This window comes from Gadus macrocephalus, chromosome 13 (assembly GCF_031168955.1).
Source record: "Gadus macrocephalus chromosome 13, ASM3116895v1".
NCBI lineage: Eukaryota > Metazoa > Chordata > Actinopteri > Gadiformes > Gadidae > Gadus > Gadus macrocephalus.
In genome coordinates this window covers 7077965-7093267 of record NC_082394.1, presented here as the reverse complement: position 1 = coordinate 7093267, position 15303 = coordinate 7077965, and the positions used below count along the sequence as shown (strand labels likewise).

General features: G+C 43.1%; 1 protein-coding gene across 1 annotated transcript in view; it reads left to right on the top strand.

Annotated features, from left to right (window-relative positions):
* LOC132470373 (receptor-type tyrosine-protein phosphatase gamma-like) overlaps positions 1 to 15303 on the top strand; it is a 94728-nt gene that overhangs the window by 43421 nt on the left and 36004 nt on the right. Inside the window, 3 exon segments of the mRNA XM_060068932.1 lie at positions 3925 to 4104; positions 8669 to 8814; positions 13326 to 13421. Of these exon segments, the coding sequence (XP_059924915.1) occupies positions 3925 to 4104; positions 8669 to 8814; positions 13326 to 13421 (422 nt within the window).

Below are 15303 nucleotides of genomic sequence, written 5' to 3'. Positions count from 1 at the left end.
AAGAACGATCTGTGGGCAAAGGTGCTCTTTTGAAAAGTTGCATCATTTTAACGAATGGAAATGTGTACAAAGCTTTACTTCTCCCAGGGGATCCTCAAACAAACTTATTTCCTTATGTCACATCTGGTTTAAAGTTTGAAATGTGGTCCCACACAGATTGGGATATGTATTGAGTGGTCCAATCAGTCACCAGCCTAGTGGTAGGTCAATAGGTCAGTAAGGACAGCAGTGAACCTATCCTTGGAGGAAAAAGGATTGATGGCCGATAAGGCCGACACTTTAAATAGTCTGACGCTTCACATTTAAGTCAAACGGATACAATTTATTTTGTCGTTTTTGTCTGTTTTCATCGTTGTGTCTGACTGAATGAACAGACTTTAATTTTACGTATTTTGTATCATGGTGTGCCAAATAACATATTACCACGGTATAATATTATGCACTGCTTAATATTGAGTGTAAATAAATTTTTCGATGAATGGAATCTTAATCCTAATGATCAATGACATTAAGGAGCAGGCCCGTTCGCCCCACTTGATGAAAGTTCTTTATGAGAAATCCATCAAACGTAAAACCCTGAACATAATCACTGACATTTACGACGCGACAGCTGCTGCATTTTACAGATAAATTATACAATCCAAACACCAAATTAGTGTTTCATAAAACTGCTATAGCCAGAGTTTTTTATGAAGGAATAAACTGCGTGGACCATGAATGGAACAGAATGCAACGTTCTCATTAACTCATAAAGTGAGTAGGAAAGGATTGTGTAATATCCCTGTCCCTCCTTCTGACAACTGCAGTCATGCATGCAGTCTAACCTTAAAACATTTCAGGAGACTCAAATTCTCTCTTAAGTGAGCTGAAATAACAATGATATTCCTGACTTCATACCCTACCCGGCCTCTCTTCTGCAAGTGTATTGAACAGCACTTTAACCATGAGGACGCCTTTCGTAATATCATGCATAAATATGCTGCATATATTCACAATTTAATGTGAATATTGTTGCAGTAATGTAATAATCAGATTCTTATTTATCCAATTAAAATAGCCAATAGATAACAGTCTTCAGTTTAACTTATCTCCTATACTCTCCAATTAGTTGAGAATAAATTTTTCACAGGCACGGAGCATCTCTGATTAAAAACATGGAAGGTGTAACCATGTCACGATGTCTCACTGAAGCCAGTGCTAATCAAATAGGTGATATTCACTAGACGGCACAACAAATTGGTGCTTGTGCTGTATTGACAAATACAACTTCGAAAAAGTTCCATGTAAAGGTCCACCAATGTTTTGTTTTTTCCCTGTGTTTATGTGGAAGTTGAATGAAATAGCTGGAGGTTTTCAAAAAAGGAAATGATAAGCTATATTTAAACGCAAGACCAGCAGTGCCCATTATTAGGGAACATTGTCAGAGCCACATTTTTTTTTTAAATATATCTCAGCCTATGTCTACAAACCATTCTTCAATCTGAAACGTTGTCAACCTCCCATTGACCATATATCCGTGTTTTTGACTACCCTCTATCCATAGGCACTCCCTGTAAATTGCTCCATCACTACAATAATACATTTCTATTCCATGGTAATGGGAGCAATACTGGATAATTTACCGTTTTACAATGTGGTTTGATTAAATATTCGGACAAGTTTCAATATCCTAACACCTAATTTCATTTTATCCTTGAAGGAACTGTGTGTGTGTGTGTGTGTGTGTGTGTGTGTGTGTGTGTGTGTGTGTGTGTGTGTGTGTGTGTGTGTGTGTGTGTGTGTGTGTGTGTGTGTGTGTGTGTGTGTGTGTGTGTGTGTGTGTGTGTGTGTGGAAGCGAGGTGCTATCTAGTTCTGGGGTGAGGTTAGGGGGTGTTTCCCTACATCAACATAAATTACCATCACTGTGCACAAACAGCGAGGGTATGTGGAATTAATAATACAGTACGAGTCCTTGTCCTCAGCCTAAAGAGCTTACTGTTACCCAATTCTGTTCCTGCATGGCAAGGTTACATTGTATACACTAATTCTCCTTTTTGAAACCTTAAGCAATAGACCGTTGCCTTGGTATCGCCCACTGAATCAATCATTCGTTTTGGACACTTAAGAGATTGGCAGAAACCATAAACTATTAAGAGCCCAGTAGACGTTCTGTGGAATAGTAATGAGCGATTAATAGACTCTTTTGCGACTACTGCTTATCTGATTTCAGCTCCACCGCTAAACATGTCGGTTCCTAAAAAAGACCTCTTCACAAGTTAATGGAGTCTTTTCACATGCCTGATTAGAAGCTGTGAGTTTATAGTTATACTCCAGCAAATCACTATGTGAAATTGGTTTCAACACATTTTGTGTAGCATATAATTATTTATTGATTTTTTTTTTGCTTGTATGGGCGTAGTTTACTTTTTAAAAATAATAAACATACTCGCAGGCAATTTGGGATAAAAACCATGAAGGACAAAATTATTTCAAGGTGATTCTTTGGTTGAACTCTTGCAAGGTTGACTTGCAGAAGAGATAAACTTGAGAATCAATACTTTTAAGAACTTAATTTAGACCCAAAAGGTTTACTCTGCAATGAATCTTATTAAATGTTACACCTTAAGTTCCGCTCATCCAGGGGAAGTATTTGGAAATTCTGTAAAGTTGTAAGACTAATACAATATTAATGCATTAGCCAAAATAAAAGCATTTTCATTTCACAGTAAAATGTATGTTGTGTTGAGGATATCGTGGTAAGCATTGCTTAATTACCTCTCCAACCAAATTTACTAAAGGGCTTATTTTGATATCGGTAAAACATCTGAACATTTCCAGCTATTGCGCCATTGATGCTGCTGTACTGTATTCACAAAGCAGCAGATTTGTATTCTGTCAGGGTTGTGGTGCCCTCATTAAAGGACTGACCTCACAATAATCACTTCCCCTTTCATCACCTTTCCCATATGTCGTTTTTCAAAGAGATTATTTTTTTCGTTGTTGTAATTAATTAATTAATTGCAAATATTGAAAAATGTATATTTGCAATTATAGAACATGGATGAACAATTGAACATCCAGTTTTTTGTTGCTTGTGTTTTGCCAAGATCTTATGTATTTTGGCGCTTTTGCTTTGCCAATTTGATAAGTTACATTTGGCAAGGTTTCTTCTGAAGAAATCTCTGCTCTGTGCTCCAAGATAAAACACCTTCACGACAGGAGCCAACTGTCAACAATGGCACTGTGGCAAAATATGTAGTGTAAAATCACAGCTCTGATTGGCTAAAGAGAATGAACCTCATAAAGACATTTTCAGTGATTTATTTACATATTCACTTATTTTTAAATCATGAAACACATTCGTGAATAGCGACTCCTCGGTTTCTTAAACCACTTTATTTATTTTTTGTTTTGCCACATCAAAACCTCCATATAGATCCAGCGTCTCTTGTACTCACCCTAAGAGCAATTCAATCGTTGTATGAGCCAGTGACAGCGTTGCCCTATATTTGTTGGAAATTGGATCATGAATATTGCGTCAACCTAAAAAAAAAAAAAAGTTAAAACCCATGCATGCTTTCTTGTTCCCTCTGATCCTGCACTCTTTTGTGGCTCCATTGGCCCATTGTAGCCCAGAAGAGATCAAGCAGGGCGCTGTCGGGTGTGGATTATTCCATTGTACCAGTGCCACTGTAGGGGAAGAGGATTAGCAGGGAAGACATTGGTGGAGGATTCTAAAGGAAGTGACTCCATGGCACCCATGGGACGCGGATTGTTAAAGTGTCGAACAAGCTATATTGGTGCTTTTTATTTTGAGACGGGATCTGGATGGAGAAAACAATAATAAAACCGAAAAAAATCGAACCAAAGGAAAAAAAGGTTATTTCAGTGGACCTCCTGTCAGTTTGTATGACTGTGTTTCTCTGCTTCTCTCCCCCTCACAGTGAGCCATGGACCTACAGCTTGGCACGCTGCCTACCCAGAATGTGGGGAGGGGACCCAATCCCCGGTGGACATCATAGACGAGAACGCTCAGGTTTCCCAGGAGTACCAGGAACTAACTCTTGACAAGTTCAATGTCGAATCGTCCAACCAAACTACCATGAAGAACACAGGAAAGACAGGTACCCATTAGTGCTCTTGACACAACGCGTTTTCATCCAACCGCATTATACACAACCCCATCAAACCATCGGCGTTGTTTATTTTACACTGTAAACGTGTATTCTTGTTGAATAAAAGTCTCCACGAGTAGCAAATTATGCAACTTGTGTTTCATCTGGTCATCCAACCACAGTGCTTTAATAATCAAACCATTATACACTTTTAAATTTTTTCTTTTTGGTCCTTTATATAATACCATTATTTCAAGAAGTCTCATATTTTTTTCACCACACAAACAAGTCCCCGTGTTTAATAATAAGCTGTTGCCTCAAACGATGCCTTCAAGATTTTTTCTTTTTGCGAGCAATTGTCGTTCAAAGATCAGATGGCTGTGAAATCCCATGGCAGTTGGCAGCAGAGTTCTGAGTGTAATTGATCTCCCTTGGTTTGGTGATGTGTCTCTCTAGAGTACAGAGAGTTGTCTTGTGCCTTTGATCTTAATTAGCCTCGTTAGCTTCCATAACAACTCTGGCCAGTGGGAGGAAAAATGCTTCGGCCGACTTTATGCACTAAAGATGGAAGCAAACATAAAAAGCGGAGATGGATAGTAGCTCTGCAACGTGCTTTTTATTTAGATCTGGAGCCATACTAGTTTGTTTTCTTGACCTTGAAAGAACTATGGAAATGGAAACATCTTAGCTGATAACTGATCCACCTCACCTAAACCTGGTTAATTTGTCCGAGATATGTAATTTATAAATACTACATGTATTATAGCATGGCCAATTATTACACAGCTTTGATTAATATCCTTTTTTCCTATTGATCAATCGCGGTATTCAGTGGTCTGTTATTTCTCAATAGCAGACCACTGTATAAATAACCGACTGTTGCTATGGACGCAACTCATTCAAAGTCAATTATTTTACAATAACGACAATGTCATTATCGTAACATACATTATCCCTAAATACATAGGTCTATATCTTTGTATCACTACGTTGAGATCAAAATCACTCTTCTTTTGAAACACACATTTAGAGAACGATAGAATCGGGTCAGGATGGTAGGAACTAGGGATGGGCAAAATGATTCTTTTCCGGGAACTAGTTCTTTCAGTTCAGTTCACTATAACGATTCGTTTATTTGATTCGGTCGTTTTGATTCGTTCGTTACGTCAGATTACATAATAATATATAAATAAAAAAACTTTTTTTTATAATTTTTATTTTAATTGGTCATGGGTCCGGATAGGACCGTCAAGACCGCAGTCCGCCGTTTGGAGATGCCTGCTATATAGTATATCGAACGTCCCACCAATATTTATACCACTTGCTTACTCTCTATATTTCATTCATGGTTTTACATTTATAATTTTATTTTACTTTACATTTAATTCTTCATTGTTCAGGCATTACAGAACTTGCATGGTCATAAATAAAAAATACGAACTGCAGTTTAATTTCTTTGTTTGTTCTTAAATTGATGTAGAATGGAGCAAAGACTCCTGGGATTGGGAAATGCGTTTATCCAATAAACAGATGGAGGGTTAGGCAGACAGAGAAAGCGCGCATATTCGACGGTACCGCCTTGTCATTGGTTTACCCCGGTGCCATTCCAACACCATTGCTACCTCTCACTGGCTGAATCTTTGAGCACGTTGTAGACTCGATCAATATAAGTCGCGGGGAGACGGAGCTCTGTTCGTTTGTATATTTTATTTTCGTGACCATATGTTTGGTTTATGTTAAAAAAAAGAATCAAAGAATCAGTTCTTCTTGTTTTGGGGAACCAGTTCTTGTCGTTCACGTTCGGGATTCGTTCGTTGTAACGAATCAGTCGCGACCGACACATCCCTAGTAGGAACGGTCACACAAGACATTGCCGGTTATATTTAGCATTCGTCAAACGTCACGTCGGTCAACAATCACAATCGAGCTTGTGCCAAACAATTACAGCGTGGCAATATTAGTGGTGAGGCTGCCTCGGAGACCTGATCAATGCGTCGTGATTCACCGCGGCACAGCCATATTCGTACGCCTTGAACCGCGCTGACACCGGCCTCTGTTTTGGCAGTGTTCCAGTCATTGTTGTTTAACTAAACACTTCCCAGGCAAATATCAGTCCGTCGACCAAATTCATGCGGAAAGGGGAGAGTCCCTGGGGACATTTGCATTGATCAAGGGTTTACTTTCACGCACACTCGCGTTCCTTCACAGGCTGTGATTCAAGGTCTTTTTGGCTTAGCGTCTTAATTCCCGCTCTGCTGTTTCTCGAGTTCAGACAGACGCACCCGGAACAGCATTTCTAATGAAAGTCCCAGGGCCAACCCGCCTCCCAGACTTTCTTAATTCCTGCGTGCGGGATTTCAACACCGTGGCACCACCACCCCCGGCAGGGCTTTTTTTTATTAGCGAGCATCACAACTTTTTAGGCAAGAGAGCCGCAGAAGATGTGGGGGTCACACGGGGAGACCTGTCCTACTGCTCAGCAACCGGCACCACAAGCCGCCGCCGCCGCCACGCCGGTTTCCCGCTCTGATCTCATGATCTCGCCGCTCTTCACACGCGACGTCCCCTCCACAGGAAGCCATCTCCTCTGATCCTTCCTCTCTCATCACCTCCCCTCTCTCATCTCCTTCCGTCCTTCCTCTTTAAACCCCCCTTCCTGCGCGACAGCCCCCTTCCCCCGTCTCTCTCACGCCGCGTGGGGGTGGATTTCATATTTTTAAGCAGACGTCTGGATTCAAGACGCGTCACGGCGCGCGCGTCTGTTCTCCTGTCAGCGGTCTGTTTGCGGATCCACGCGCACCTCGCTGCTCCTCGCTGCGCTTTGTTTCGTGGCTTGATCTGGAGAGACGGACTAAATCCTCCTGTAGCAGGCGGATGTCAGTCAATAGCAGGGGAAGAGGGAGCACTCTCTTATTTGGTTAGAGATGTGTGTGTGTGTGTGTGTGTGTGTGTGTGTGTGTGTGTGTGTGTGTGTGTGTGTGTGTGTGTGTGTGTGTGTGTGTGTGTGTGTGTGTGTGTGTGTGTGTGTGTGTCAGAGGCTGAGGAGGCAACAGAAAAACACTGCTAGAGACACAATCAGTGAGCGATGGCAACACGATCCTGGATACATTTTGATCCCATCCATATCCATCTTCAAATGATGTTTGACTATTCAGCGGAGCATCCAGCGAGCCTTTTTGCGATGCATTCACAACCCGCGGTGTCACTTGGCATGACATGTGGAAATGCATTCAGAAAACAGTGGTTTCCAATGAAAACAAGGCCTCCTGTGCTTTTTCATTTTCTTGCGCAAAGGGAAATATTGTATTTGATATAACTGTTCTATATATGTATAATGATTTTAAAATATGTATTTATTTTTTAACTTGATTTCAATAATGAGGACAACACATTAAAGGGACAATGTGTACATTTGTTGGTTCAAACATTCAAAAATGAACCCTAATTATTCATTATATTCATTGGGGGGATGCGTTTCGGGGGAGGAGGGAAGGATGAGGTGAAACCAAGGTCCTTTTGGAAGGGACTCTGCATCTCATTGTTTCTTACGATAGATTTTCTGGTAACTTTCTGCTAATATTGCTACACCCTGTTGGTTGAGGAATAATTAGTCAGTTGGCAAATCTTATACATTGCACCTTTAAAGGATGCTTTGATGAAGCCATTTGAATTTATGTGGAAAATTACATTTTCCACATGGTAATTATGTGCTCCTACTTGTATGAGTTTTGATTTTTGTATTTCTTTTACAATTGGTGTCTTAGTTTAATACTACCTTTTATTGAGTTCATGGTTTTTAAGCAGAGTCGTCGGCAAAGAGAATATTAAATTAATTGTCTTCTATAAATACTCTTGGATCCAAGCAATAGAATCGCTGAAGATCTAAAGGAAACGTACACTCTTTTTGTCTGGAACATCTAATACACTGCGATAATTAAAGCATGGATTTAAGATGCATGCTATTCTATTTGTGCCGTTCAATTGAATAAATTCATATTAATTAGAGTAGCTCAAGGGTATGAAAGTAAAAATGGCCCTGAAAAGTGGCTTCCTGACCATCATTGTCAGTACAGCCACGCTTTTTCGAAGTATCAAAGTGTCCACAACAAGCGCTCCTATTAGCAATCCTCCTACGCTAGCTCTCCCTTACATTGATCCGTGCTGGTGTAAAGCAAATATACACTCGCTAAAGAACACTCACAAACATGTGAGCCGCACAAGTGCAATTTTCACAATCTGTCAATGCGTGTTACATAAGAATGCCTTGGATGTTACATATGTGTATTGAGACCCTTCAATTATTAATATATCTATTGGTAATTTATCAAGCCTTGCATGGAATCTTCTTTTGAGCCTTGTGGTCATTAGAGCAAATCCCATCATTAGAAAAATATGACATCGTACCTCTTGTCCACCTTATCATGCACATAACATTAAGTCCCAGGTGTCCCATCTGACCGATCCCTTAAAAAAATTGTATCTCGTTATGCTAATCTAGAAAGGCTGTCTGTGATAGTGTGTAAACGCATCGCTATTCCTTATTTTTCCCACTCTTCCCGTTCTCTCCCTGCAGTCGCTGTTCTGCTGAAGAACGACTACTTTGTGCGCGGGGCCGGCCTGCCGGGGCGCTTCAAGGCGGAGAAGATGGAGTTCCACTGGGGCCAGAACGGCTCAGCGGGCTCCGAACACAGCATCGCAGGCCGGAGGTTCCCAGTGGAGGTAAGAGCCTTCCTTGTCCCTCAGCAGGGGACGAAAAGGGAAAAAAAAAAAACTCTTGGCCCCGAATTTACATAGAAACACCTGCCCTTACATAGCAGGCAGACACGGAACACTTCCCTCACTCGGGGCGGAGAATGTAGCCAAGGTGGACCACTGAGTCCGAGGTGAAGTTGATAAATCTCTGCATCAACAACTGAGAGGTTGCTAGTGCATAATTAATATACCATTCTTGTTTCAGTTCCTCTATGATTTTCCATTCCCTGTATTTCTGGAAGGTGGCTTTGTCTGAAACAGCCTAGTGAAATCATATCATATAATAATAATAATTCATATTATTAGAGAGGTATATTTTTTTCAAATACCCACCCTGTCTCTTTGGGATTGTGGTCCTACAGCCCCGCAAATGTGTGAATGATAAGAATACATCGAATTATCATGGAAATATATGTACATTACAGAGCAACACGCATTTTTAAATATCTTTTCAGAGCGTGCAAAAAATAGTGTGAATTCCTAGCATATGCTAGCTTGCAAGGACATATCACATATACGTGATGTGTGAGTGTAGAGAGACATCGATTTGGTGTGCGAGCAAAAAATAGTTTGATACATTTGTGTGGAGGAGATTGCAGTGAGAAAGTTGCAATCACCGTACTACCGGGCGAATTAGGCTAGTATTATAAACACACAAATCCACAATGGAACGGACGGGGACGCAAGCGGTTAGTAACACTTCCATCGCTGCACACTTTCAGACGATGCGCAAGACTGGCAGACAGTAGTCATCAGTTAAAAGCTACCCATCATATTCTCTGGCGAGAATTGCTTTGCGTGTTTATGTCACAAAGAAAGAACTCAAGATGAAAGTCATTACTTCAAACTAAGCTCAGGCTTCTGAAACCCTGAGTCTCTTTCTGCCGCACTTTGTTCAGATAATGATGCAGAACTCAGCCTCGTGAAATGTCAGTGTTTTCCCCCTGTAGGAGGAGCGCGGTGGTTGTGACGCTCGTTCTCCGTTCAGGGTTTGATCCACCGGAGCGCTCCCACCGCTGTTGTTCATCTCGGCAAACCGATGGCTTATTAATGACGTGTCCTTTAATGTAAAGCTAGGTTTTCTGTAATCCCTTTATTTGCTCTGCTCATTACTGCGCTCCTTCCCAACAACTTTGTGATGAGATTTTTTCTTTTCCTTCCGCCACATCATTTTGTGTTCAATCATGTGTTAAAGGGCACTGGATTATATGCTGCCATTTAAATGTGAATTATTGGGCATATAGCTGGTTTGATGGTGGGTGCAGGGTTCTAAATCTCTTTCCACTCCTTTGAATTTCAATCTGATGAACGGTACGTGTTGTTAGGTGAAAAGCAAATCTGACGAACAGGGGAAATTATTATGTCCCTAAACGTAGGCATGTTTTTCGCCAGAAATACTGTGGGAAATTATGAGAAACACAACTTGTTTTCCCAATCAACGGCTCAGAAAATAGATGAAAAATATGATAAAATGCAAGTCTTGATTGAAATTTCAATGACCTGGTATCCTGGTAACGTATATGGACACAGGAACGTGTCAAATGCAAGTACACAGACACACACACAATCATGCATGCAGAGGCCCATAAAGACATCACACATAAATACACATAGACACAATTACCGGGAGCTTAATGTGGTTCTAAAAGGTTGGCACATATCCCCTGTGCTCTACTGCAACAGAAAGCCGCGGCCTAATGCTTGAGAGCAACGATCTCCAGAGAGACTTCTGGTCAACCGTTCTGCTGCTCAGATATATACACTCCGCTGAACTGCTTGGACCATTCTTTAGCCCAATTGGTCACAGCACTGTAACCCTCCGTCCAAATTCCTTCTACGAGTCGTCCCCATGCGACCTTCAGCCCTTTGTCATGGGGGGCAGGAGGTGACGCCGCCGCCCCTGCTTTGCTCGGTGGTGGTGGTGGTGGTGGGGGGGCTACGTTGCATAGAAACCAGCTCACCCCCCCCCCCCCCCCCCCCCCCCCCACTCACTCACTCCCCCCCCCGCGGCTCCCCGTATCACAGCCACTGAACCTTGGGCCCCACGGCCCGTGGAGCTTACACATGAATCTAGGTGTTGAAGTGGGCTAATCGATGGATGGACCACCTGTTTACTCAGAGGCTACACTGAACAATGGAAAAATGACTTTCCCCTCAGGAGATTGCAGTGAGCTCTGTTATAATAATGTATTAGTGTGTCGCCGAGGCGAGATCAATTATACATGGATGCGAAGCGCGCCGCAGTAGGTCTGTGTGTGTGTGTGTGTGTGTGTGTGTGTGTGTGTGTGTGTGTGTGTGTGTGTGTGTGTGTGTGTGTGTGTGTGTGTGTGTGTGTGTGTGTGTGTGTGTGTGTGTGTGTGTGTGTGTGTGTGTGTGTCGGACATGTGCGTGCACAATGCTGTCTGCACGTTTCAGAACAATGAAGCACTGGCAGTGGTGTTCGTGCGTGTGAGAGTGTGTTTCTGCAGAGTGTACAGGAAGTTAATTTAGAAGTAGTGTTTAACACTGTAGGTCATTAACTTGCCTTCACCCTCTGACAGACAGACAGACAGAGACACGCGCGCACACACGCGCACACACACACACGCACACACACGCACACGCACGCACGCACGCGCGCACACACACACACACACATATATATATGTTCCTATCCCGGTGTGCATGTGAATCAGTGCTGTTGTCAGCAGCACTGATTCACAGGGTTTTGTTCATGGGAACACAACCATTTATAATGTTAATACATGCAATATATATGGGTATATGTATAATGCAAATGTGTGTGTTTTATTAGTATGTATGTATATATATATATATATATATATATATATATATATATATATATATATATATATATATATATATATACGCGCAGCGTCGACGGGGGTCAAGATAATTGGCTAATGCAGCTTACTAATGACTAAATGATGATGGATGGAGAATGGCCTTTCTTGCTGAGTTTTCAGGGTGAAAACAAATTGGTTCCATTAATAGGCTGCAGTTAAAGAAACTCCACAGGCAGGCTCCTGTCGGCTGGGCTGCGTGCTGGTCTGAGCACAAGTGTAAGTCAGCACCAGACCAAGGGTGTCAAATGCTCTTTTGCGCATAAAAAAAAAAGGAAAAGCAAATAATAATCTATACATTCTGCAGCGAATAAGTAAAGTGGTTCAAGATCACGCGGAGGGCAATTAGGAGAGGGGCTAGCCAGCGTGCGCTTTGGCAACTGACTTGTGTGACCGTGTGTTACGGCGGTAAGGTGACATTCGTCATATTACCCCCCCCCTCCTTCTTGGCAAGGTCAGGACCAGCCATGCAGCAGTTCCCACACACACTTCCATGTTCCCTCGCCCTCTTTTCCCTTCTCTCCAAGACACCTGGACGGTCTGAGTGGCGTGTATCTCTGCCGTTCCCGCTCAATAACCTTCCGTGCCCATTGCTTCACTTTTAGTTATTTTCTAGTCTTTATTTTTTTGCTATTTATGTATGTATTTATAGCAAAAACACTGGTACTTCTAAAGTAGACCCTCCCCACCTCCACACGAAGCTCCTAAAGTAGACCCTGTGTGGAGGAGGTGGAGGGGGGCTACTTTAGTGTTCCCCGTTCAGAGGAGGTGGTGGGGGGCTACTTTAGTGTTCCCCGTTCAGAGGAGGTGGTGGGGGGCTACTTCATTGGTCCCGGGTTGGAGGAGGTGGTGGGGGGCTACTTCATTGGTCCCGGGTTGGAGGAGGTGGTGGGGGGCTACTTCATTGGTCCCGGTCAGAGGAGGTGGTGGGGGGCTACTTTATTGGTCCCGGGTTGGAGGAGGTGGTGGGGGGCTACTTTATTGGTCCCGGGTTGGAGGAGGTGGTGGGGGGCTACTTTATTGGTCCCGGTCAGAGGAGGTGGTGGGGGGCTACTTTATTGGTCCCGGGTTGGAGGAGGTGGTGGGGGGCTACTTTAGTGGTCCCGGGTGAGGAGGTGGGGGGGGTCTAGGGTAATAGTATCGGTATTGAGGGGTGGGGGAGGTGGTGGGGGTCCCCCTGTGCAGGGCTGTCCTGTCCCTGGGTGGAGGAGGCGTATGGGACCACTTTAGGTAGCGTCCTGCTGTTGTAACGTCCCTGGACTGGGGCGTTAAAACCCTCTGCTCCTCTCTCCGGGGGAAGCTTTAAGAAAAAAAAAAAAAGGATTTGGCAAATATTATGGGATACATGATGTATGGCCGTGATGAATAAGCCTCTTTTTAATGCCCTTCAAATAGCTTTTCATCAAATCCTCAGTGGTGTGTCCAAGTGATTGATAATGGGCGAGCCCCCCCCTCCCCTCCCCCCCTCCCCTCCCCCCTGCCCAACCGCAGCATTCTAAGAGGTGTGTGTGTGTGTGTGTGTGTGTGTGTGTGTGTGTGTGTGTGTGTGTGTGTGTGTGTGTGTGTGTGTGTGTGTGTGTGTGTGTGTGTGTGTGTGTGTGTGTGTGTGTGTGTGTGTGTGTGTCCCCTCCACAGATGCAGATCTACCTGTACAACTCTGACGACTTTGACAGCCTTGGCGCCGCCATCAGACAAAGACGCAGCATCGCAGCCATGGCCGTCTTCTTTCAGGTACAGTGTGTGCGTGCGTACTGTGTACATACACTGTGTACCTGTTTCGGTTAGTGTGTGCACACTGTGTATAGCCCTACTACAGGTACAGTGTGTGCATGCTGTGAATAACCCTATTTCAGTTAGTGCCTGCATACTTTATATAATACCTATTTCAGTTAGTGTGTGCATACAGTGTTTAAGAGTGTGTGTGTGCATACTGTGTATATACTTATTTCAGTTAGAGTGTGTGTGCATATTGTGTCTATACATATTTTGGTGTATTATATACAGGGCTGGTTTAAAATAAATAAATAGATTTTTAGATTGAAATTTTGATGATCCGATAACGATTCATAAAATCCTGAGCTCGATCTATCTTATTTAATGTAATTTTATTTTGAACTTTTCTATATTATGTACGGGCCTTATTGTGCCTTTATGGACAAAACAGTGAAGAGAGACAGGGAATGGTAAGCATGGTTATTACTAGCTGGTTGAGCCAGGATTAGCCCTAGAGATCAATCTCTGAATAAATGTTTTCAGCCTTTTCATTGGGACGCTTGAAGTTTTAACCCTGTTACTCTCGCTCTGCCACGGCTTGTATTGCGAGAGTGTATTGTGTGTACTTATTCCAGGTACACTGTGTACTTTTTCGGATACAGTGTGTAATTAATGTATCGATTCAGGTACATATTGTTCCTTCATGTACTGACTTCAGAAACTTAGTGGATGTACTTACCTCGGGTAAAGAGTGCATTATATTTCCGCATTTGAGGTAAAAAGTGTATTATATATACGCATTTCAGTTACAGAGTCTACATGCACGACCTCATGTGACGTGTCTGAAAGCTTTCTGTGGATAATAGCACTCACTAGTTCTGTGAGTCATTCTGCTCACATCAGAGTGTGTGTGTGTGTGTGTGTGTGTGTGTGTGTGTGTGTGTGTGTGTGTGCGTGTGTGTGTTTTATATGGCTGATGTCCGCGCTACTCCTCCTCTAATGTTCTTTTATTCTTTCGGAGAGAAAAAAGACGTGCTCATGCTTCAAGGTGAGAAAGCAGTAAAAGTAGCCGCGGCGAGTGGGTACATTGGATTCTTGGCCCGTAAGGGGCTCTAAATGTAGAGGAGAATCCAGATCCCCCTTCTTCTTCTGCAGCTTTTTTCCTCTCGTCTGCGTCCCCCACAGAGTTCCTCGGCTGTTCAGGAAGTTGTTTAAACTTTCATACCGCAACGGTTGCACATTGTAGTTTGGGGGCAGACGGGGGGATGAGATGAATCTTCCCCTTTTTAAGTGGCCTGCTTCACACAGGGTAACCTTTTAAAAACACCCCCGCCACCCTAATTGGTTAACGGTTACCCGAAGGTGTGGGTGTGTGTGTTTTCGGACAGCTATTAAAAGAAACGTATTAAAAAGGAATTTCGAGCTTGCTCTGATATACTAATATCATAATCCAACAAAAAAAAAAGCCCCTTAATGATCCTGAAAGGTATTCATTTTTCTACATGCACCTGTGAACTCTCCGCGCGAGGAACAATATTACTCGGTGAGATGTTCATAAGCACAACCGAGGCTCGTTGCCGTGGCTCATTTTTCACTCGGTTCTATTTTCTGTTTAATCTAGCGATAAGAAGAGTAGAGTGTATCACTCAGGGGTCACCGCGAACCCGGAACGGGGACGCAGGTGCTGGCGTCAGGGTGTTGCCGCCGCCGACAGTGAGGAACCGCAGGCGGGCGGGGAACCTAAACGCCGCCGCTGCCTTCTGACGTCTCTATCGCTTACCGCAATTAGCGCCGCAGCGCGCGCGATCCGCTGGGTCGCAGATTGCGACGTTAGCTTTTATATTTGTGTTTGTATTTTATTTAGATTTTTTTTTTTACCGAAACGCACTCATGCATGCAC